The 8,176-nt window shown below is 39.6% G+C and overlaps 1 protein-coding gene and 1 pseudogene across 2 annotated transcripts in view; both read right to left on the bottom strand.

Moving 5' to 3' along the window:
- Positions 1-2,304: 2,304 nt before the first annotated feature.
- The window catches only part of L2HGDH (L-2-hydroxyglutarate dehydrogenase), a 72,016-nt gene continuing 66,144 nt past the window's right edge, over positions 2,305-8,176 (bottom strand). For both annotated transcript variants that reach the window (XM_003930539.4, XM_074393959.1), the window contains one exon: positions 2,305-5,851. In XM_003930539.4, the coding sequence (XP_003930588.1) occupies positions 5,656-5,851 (196 nt within the window). In that variant the 3' untranslated portion in view covers positions 2,305-5,655. The remainder of the gene's footprint in view (positions 5,852-8,176) is intronic.
- Positions 6,472-7,541, bottom strand: LOC120363954 (large ribosomal subunit protein uL6 pseudogene; annotated as a pseudogene).

The following is an 8,176-nucleotide window of genomic DNA, read 5'->3' as shown; positions in this document are numbered from 1 at the left end:
TTGAGACCAGTATGGCCAACATGGTGAAACCCCATCTCTACCAAAAATATTTTTAAAAAGCCAAGTGTGAATGGTTTGAACCCAGGAGGCAGAAGTTGCAGTGAGCCAAGATGGTGTAACTGCACTCCAGCCTAGGCAACAGAGCAAGACTCCATCTCAAAAAAAAAATAAATAAATAAAAATAATTTAAAAATAAACTGATATCTCTAAAAGACATCTCTTATATTCCCAGGGGACAAATTTAAGGAAAATTAAATCTGAAAGGCATGAAAGAAACAACCACTGTTGTAGCCATTTGATTCTGTTTCAGAGCAACAAAAAGAGGTTTTTCTTTTCTTTTCTTTTCTTTTTTTGAGACGGAGTTTCGCTCTTGTTACCCAGGCTGAAGTGCAATGGCGCGATCTCGGCTCACCACAACCTCCGCCTCCTGGGTTCAGGCAATTCTCCTGCCTCAGCCTCCTGAGTACAGGCACACGCCACCATGCCCAGCTAATTTTTTGTATTTTTAGTAGAGACAGGGTTTCACCATGTTGACCAGGGAGGTTTTTCTAAAGATACAGTTTTAAGCAAAAGTTGGCTGAAATTCAAGGTTCTCTAGTGAGAGAGGTCCCTCTGTTTATCACTGTCCCTCAGGTCTTTCCTAATATTCAAAGTTGGGCTTCCTGAGCAAACCAAGACCTGCCATCTTTCACCATATCTAAAAGGTAAATTTCTCATTTTATCCCAGGGGCAAAAGAAACTTAAAATAACTTTAGGCCAGGCATGGTGGCTCACGCCTATAATCCTAGACCTTTGGGAAGCTGAGGCGGGCAGATAACGAGGTCTGGAGTTCGAGACCAGCCTGATCAACATAGTGAAACCCATCTCTACTAAAAATACAAAAATTAGGCAGGCATGGTGGCATGTGCCTGTAATCCCAGCTACTTGGGAGGTTGACGCAGGAGAATCACCTAGACTCGAGAGGCAGAGGTTGCACTGAGCAACCACTGGCCATTGCACTCCGTCCTGGGCAACACAGCAAGACTCCATCTAAAAAAAAATAAAGTATATATATATATATATACACACACACACACATACACACACACACACACACACACACACACACATATAAATATATAACTTTAATGTGAGACCCTTCCCATAAGCAAAATCTAGTATCAATTAACAACAACAACAACAACAACAAAAAACCCACAATACTTTCTAGGATTAGAGGCGACAAAAGTAAAGTTGGTTAGTATCAACATTGTTATTCCCTTCAGGGCTTCAGGGTGTATTTCCATTCTTAAACTCTTTAATGAGTACAAACTATTTGAAAACATCTCCAGGGAGCTTTTGCTTTCCCAACCACTTCACCCTGTCCTTCTACCCTAAGCATTGATGAAGGTATTTCAAAATCTCCCTCTGAGTGTATTAGAAAAGCTTAGTAACTGACTTTAGGATTACAACTCAAAAATGTTTATAAGATCTTAGATAATAGTGTATGCGCAGAAAGATGAGGAAACCTCTGACCAAGAAGTCTAGACACAGATCAAGGGCCCAGGAGGGCAGAGCCAGTCCTTAAACAATATAGACACCATGTCTTCTGTCTTTACAGGGATAGCTCATAGGTACAGCCATCAGGCTTGGATTGCCTCCAAAAGCAGGCCCTCCAAACTCCCATAGGCAAGGGCTTGACAGTATACCCCACTCTCAACATCATCCTTTGAAGAAAGTTCTAAGAATGAAGGTTATCCCACAGGCTACCAGGTAGATTTCAAATGACCTCAGGTAAAGTGGAATTCTGCCAACAGTAGAGGCAACTCCCCAAAGAGTGCTAAGGCTGACAGGATCAAGGGAAAGACTTTGATATAAAAATACATGTATGGATAAAAGAGTCAACCTACATAACACAAAACCCCAAAAATATACCTGCTGGTACATCAAGAGTTCCTCACAAACACTCTGAAGTTACAACCTAAAATGCTCCACTTTTTACCCAAAATGTAAACTACTCAACATCATTTTGCATTATCTACTGACCCAGAAATGAGTTTTTTAAAAAGGTTGGCTGCTGTATAAAGCAAACATATATAAAAATTTTTACATATAAAAAATTTATTTGCATGAAGTTTTTATGGAACTACAAAATATGTTCTCTACAACACCAAGGCTCGTTAAAATATTTTAAATATTTATATACATTTATTCTGCCAGAAATACATAAAGATTTTAAATATTATATCAGTATTAAACAACAAAACCCTATTGACATACATATGAAATGCTTTATAAACAGAATAACCTACATATTCAAAACACTTTCAACAAATTTTTCACTTTTATTTTTCAGGGTATTGTATAGACTCAAATGGATTGAGGACTGCTTCAATTAGGACAATCATTTTTTGTAATTCCAGTATTTACAAGTGTGTATGCAATTGTACTATTGATGAAATAGAGAATAATATTTTCCACCTCTTAGTAACCCTGTAACGGAACAGAAAAATATCCTGTGTTTGCATTTCTTGCAGGAATCAGCTGTTACAAAGACACATTAGGGCTTGTTTCTTCTGTCAATGGTATCTAAATGCTTTAGATGCTCAACCCAAGTGTTGAATAATAGCCTACTTTGTTTACCTGGGATGTGCTACTTCTTGAACAGGAGCTGATGATGTGTAGCCTTTCAAGTTAATGGATGAGGTAGCTCAATCAATGTAATCACCAATGATTGAAGTGAAGGGGAAAGGAAGAAAACAGAAACATTTTTCCTATCAACCAAAATGCACATCCTTCTCACCCATCCATCATACAGCTCTGGAGAGCTAAGAGTAAAGAAGATAGAGTAGAAGATGAATCCTGAGAGAGCAAATGAGAGAGAATGGATGAAAATGCCTTACCTAAAAGTGGTTCAGTACTCACAGTTCTGCAGTCAGGTCACCACATTTTCATTTACGTTTCTATTTCCTAACTTTCTAAATTCTAAGAATCATTTCAACAGATACCACATAACACATATATACAGAATATAGTACAGCACTGGGAATCAACTTGAAATGCTCATGAGGTAAACATGAATGTAAGGCACTTTCGCGGTTTACAAAAGTGAATGCCTCAAAGTTAAATATTTATCAAAAATGGAAAAATATCCTTATACAAGTTTATAGGAGCCCTGAAAAACCAGGTAGGTATGAATCATTAGCAATCTTGGCCAATATTTTGAGAGCCTTAGTGTGACTAAAGATCAGAGATATAATAGATAAATATCTTTTTAAAATTACAGAGTTCTCAGTGTCAGGATTCTAAACTGCTCTCATAAAAACCTATCTCCTCTAAGTTATTTCATTTCTCAGCCACAGATACTCAAGAACAGGATAACCACTCAGTGTACTGCTGTTTAGATGTAATGATGATACCATACCACTCAGTTACAAAGAGACTGGAAATAATAAAGGTTTTGAGTTTGTTTTGTTATTTCCTATGAATATTATAACTAAGAATCTTATTCAAACTACTCAAAAATGTAGATTTTGTGTATTTTCTTGAAATAACGATTTTTTAATTTCCAAATACAAATACTGTCACTCTAAATAAAGTGAGTTTTATGACTCTTCAAAATTAAAAGAATGTTTGCAACCTACAATAAATTTTCTTGCCTAGGAGACCAAATGAACTTAGATCGTATAATGCTGAAAAAATGATTTAAGAAAATAACCCATTTTTATGCCATCTTTCTGTAAATTTTTCTTTTGAGACAGAGTCTCGCTCTGTCACCCAGGCTGAAGTGCACTGGCACAATCTCAGCTCACTGCAACCTCTACCTCCCAGGTTCAAGCAATTCTCCCGCCTCAGCTTCCTGAGTAGCTGGGCTTACAGTTGTGTGCCGACATGCCCAGCTAATTTTTGGGTTTTTTTAGTAGAGACAGGGTTTCACCATCTTTACCAGGCTGGTCTTGAACTCCTGACCTTGTGATCCACCTGCCTCAGCCTCCCAAAGTGCTGGGATTACAGGCATGAGCCACTGTGCCTGGCCCTCCAAAATTCTTAAAAAGCCAAATCTGGCTGGGCATGGTGGCTCTCACGTTTGTAATCCAAGCACTTTGGAGGCCAAGGCGGGCACATCGCCTGAGGTCGGGAGTTCAAGACCAGCCTGACAAACATGGTGAAACCTTGTCTTTAAAAAAATTTTTAAAATAAAATAAAAAGCCAAATCTTCTCTAGGTCATGATTGGAAAGGACAGGTCATTAACACAGTCAGAGATTCAGGGTTGGCGAGGTGGCTCACACCTGTAATCCCAGCACTTTGGGAGGCCGAGGCAAGTGGATCACTTGCCATCAGGAGTTCAAGACAATTCTGGACAACGTAGAGTTTGTGTAATCCCATCTCTACTAAAAATATAAAAAATTAGCCAGGCATCATGGTGGGTGCCTGTAATTATAGCTACTTGGGAGGCTGAGGCAGGAGAATCACTTGAACCCAGGAGGCAGAGGTTGCAGTGAGCCGAGATCACACCATGGCACGGAATTTATTTTATTTATTTATTTTTTTTGAGACGGAGTTTTGCTCTTGTCTTGCTACCCAGGCTGGAGTGCAATGGCGCGATCTCGGCTTACCACAACCTCCGCCTCCTGGGTTCAGGCAATTCTCCTGCCTCAGCCTCCTGAGTAGCTGGGATTACAGGCATGCGCCACTATGCCCAGCTAATTTTTGTATTTTGAGTAGAGACGGGGTTTCACCATGTTGACCAGGATGGTCTCGATCTCATGACCTCGTGATCTACCCGCCTTGGCCTCCCAAAGTGCTGGGATTACAGGCTTGAGCCACCGCGCCAGGCCCCCGGAATTTATTTTTGTTATTTTTATTTTTTGAGACATGGACTCACTTTGTTGCCCAGGCTGGGGTGTAGTGGCACAAACATGGCACACTGTTGCCTTGACCTCTCAGGCTCAAGCAATTCTCCTGCCTCAGTCCCCAAGTAGCCGGGACTACAGTCACACACCAATCCTGCCCAGCTAATTTTTTAATTTTTTGTAGAGATAGGGTTTCATTCGCCATGTTGCCCAGGCTGGAATTTTTTTTGAACAAGGTCTTGCTCTATCATCCAGCCTGGAATGCTGTGGCATGACCATAGCTCACTGCAGCCTGGATCTCCTGGACTCAAGTGATCCTCTCACCTCAGCCTACTGAGTGTCTGGAACTACAGGCACTATACCCAGCTAATTTTTTGTAGAGACAAGGTTTCACCATGTTGCCCAGGCTGGTCTCAAACTCCTGGGCTACAATCTGCCTGCCTTGGCCTCCCAAAGTGCTGGCAAATGAAGGTGTGAGCCCCCAGCCTAAACATTTAAAAAAGTAGTATTATTATTTTCTTGCTCTGTCACCCAGGCTGTAATGCAGTGGCTAAATCTCAGCTCACTGCAACCTCCATCTTCTTAGTTCAAGTGATTCTCCTGCCTCAGCCTCCACAGTTGGGATTAAAGGCATGTACCACTATGCCTGGCTAATTTTTCCAGAAAATTATTATTTCTATGTTACATCATTTCAACAATTCAGTGCTTATCTTTCACATAAAAATGAAATTTTAAAAACCATATTTTATATTAAAGCATGAAATTAGTACATTCTTGTTGCTGACATGGAGATTTTAGTGCATACCTAGCTCCTTTCATTATTTACAATTCAAATCTTTGTTGCACTTCATCTGCAATAATTCCAGAAATTGCGATGGAAGAAGTAGCAGCAGGGGAAGGTGCATTTCTCACATGAAGAATGCGATTTCCAATATCCCCAACTCCTCCATCAAATACAAAATCTTCTACCAGATTTCCATCTCTATCCAGGGCTTGAGCTCTTACTCCAGCTGGACCCCTGCAAAAGCAAAAGATGGAAGTTATCTGACTCAGAGACATAGGATACTTTACAAGTCAGTGTTTCCAAAGATTCTTAAAGCAATAAAGTATTCTTCTAAAGGCACAATTCTGTGGAAACATAATGAATTTGTGTTTAACCAAAGGCTGCCAGTTGTAGCCTGTCAAACCTATATTGTTAGCTTAGAGCCTAATACCTATTACATAACAATAATACAATAAATGCTTAGCAAATAAATACATAAAAACAAGCAAGTGGCCGGGCGCGGTGGCTCAAGCCTGTAATCCCAGCACTTTGGGAGGCCGAGGCAGGTGGATCACGAGGTCAAGAGATCGAGACCATCCTGGTCAATATGGTGAAAACCCGTCTCTACTAAAAATACAAAAAATTAGCGGGGCATGGTGGCACGTGCCTGTAATTCCAGCTACTCAGGAGGCTGAGGCAGGAGAATTGCCTGAACCCAGGAGGCGGAGGTTGCGGGGAGCCGAGATCGCGCCATTGCACTCCAGCCTGGGTAACAAGAGCGAAACTCCGTCTCAAAAAAAAAAAAAACAAAAAAAAAAAAACAAAAAAAAAACAAGCAAGTTACTAATCAGTGTCTCTTCTTTCCAAAGGTAAGTCTACATTTAATTAGAACGGTATATTTTTATTTAAATTTGTAGAATGAATTTATTATAAAAATCAATCAATGGCAACAATAAGCCTCATCTGAGTAATGCAAATCAATGAAAGCAGGGGTTATGTGTCAGTTGCATTCCTGTATCCTATTCTATTTATTTTTGTATTTTTAAAATTCACAAGATTAAAATTTATGGAGAGAAATATTTGCAAATGTCAACAAGTTCTTATTTTGCAATTTGTTTTTAACAGTTTACCCTTTAATATCAGGATCATCTTCAGTTTACAAAGATGATAGGAAAAGCATAAAAATGAATTAATTTAGCAGATGTTAATACAATGACAGTCTTTTTTTTAAAATTGAGATAGAGTCTTTTTCCCCCCCAAATTAATAGGTCTTTTATTGCATCATTTAAATATCACAAGTAGGTCTTAGCTATGATAGGCATCTTGATTCTGTAGCTGGACAACTCTAAGGTCTTACTCATCAGCCTGCTGAACAGTTCCTTTTTCAGAGACATAGATACCATCCAAAAATTTCCGGATATCCTTGTTTTTAACTGTTGTAGCTTGCTGAATCAAAGCCGCTGAATTTGAAATAGGCTCAATGTCATTTCCTTCAAGGATTATTCATCTTTCTGGGTTTGAGATACTGAACAAGTAAACCTGGTCTCATTCGAACCCTGTGGATGTATTTTTCACCCAAGAAATTTCGGATTTCAACAAGAGCCCCATTCTTCTGGATAACGACGTTGATGGGGAAGTGAGCATACACAGACCTCATTTTGTAACAGAAGCCCAGAGTAACACCCTTGATCATGATCTGTATATGACTACAAACAGTCCGAACGGTAGCCAGTTCCTTTCTGTTACCTCTCCATCTGTCAACCCAGAGCCTCTTTTTTTTCTTTCCAAGAAGACTAAGTTCTACATTGATGTGATTGAAGTACCACCGCAAGGTTCCTCTGGGGCCCTTCACGATAACTGTGTGTCCCTTCAGAGTAACGTCAACATTTTCTGGAATGTCGACAGTCTGATTGCTTGGAATGGTCTTCATTCTCGCAGTAAATGCGGCAAAGAAGGAAGGTCTTTCTTCATCACGTACTTGTATCCCGTAAGGGGAGGGGAAATAGAGTCTTGAACTGTTCCTCTGGTTGTGTGCACAACCACACCTGGCTAATTAAAAAAAATTCTTTTTGTAGAGACGAGGTCTCACTATGTTGCCCAGGATGGTCTCAAACTCCTGGCCTCAAGTGATCCTCCCACCTTAGCCTCCCAAAATGCTGGGATTATAGGCATAAACAACTGTAAAGACACTGATAACCTTTATTACTTAAAATTCTATTTTATAACATTTGAGTTCACAGATTTTTGCTGTTTTTCTTAAATAGTTAAAACTTATAAATGGAATTTGAATCCAATGTTTCTGAACTACAGAAAAGCACATCTTAGGAAACTTGTCCAAAGAAGCCCAGTGTAAAAAAATTCTATCTTATACATACCAGCAAGACTCAAGAAATCAGGAAACAATATTAAACATTTTTTACTATTTCTGGGCCATCTCAGGTAAGTACTTGCAGAAGACACAAAGAACACTATGAGGGCACTGCCTTCTAAGACCTCAGCCTGGCTGAAGAGAGATAATAGTAACAGCTATTATTTACTAAGTGCTTACTCTGTGCTAGACTTACCTCATTTAATCCTCAA

Source organism: Saimiri boliviensis, chromosome 2, assembly GCF_048565385.1.
Source record: "Saimiri boliviensis isolate mSaiBol1 chromosome 2, mSaiBol1.pri, whole genome shotgun sequence".
NCBI classification, from domain to species: Eukaryota; Metazoa; Chordata; class Mammalia; order Primates; family Cebidae; genus Saimiri; species Saimiri boliviensis.
This window is presented reverse-complemented; position numbering and strand designations above follow the sequence as displayed.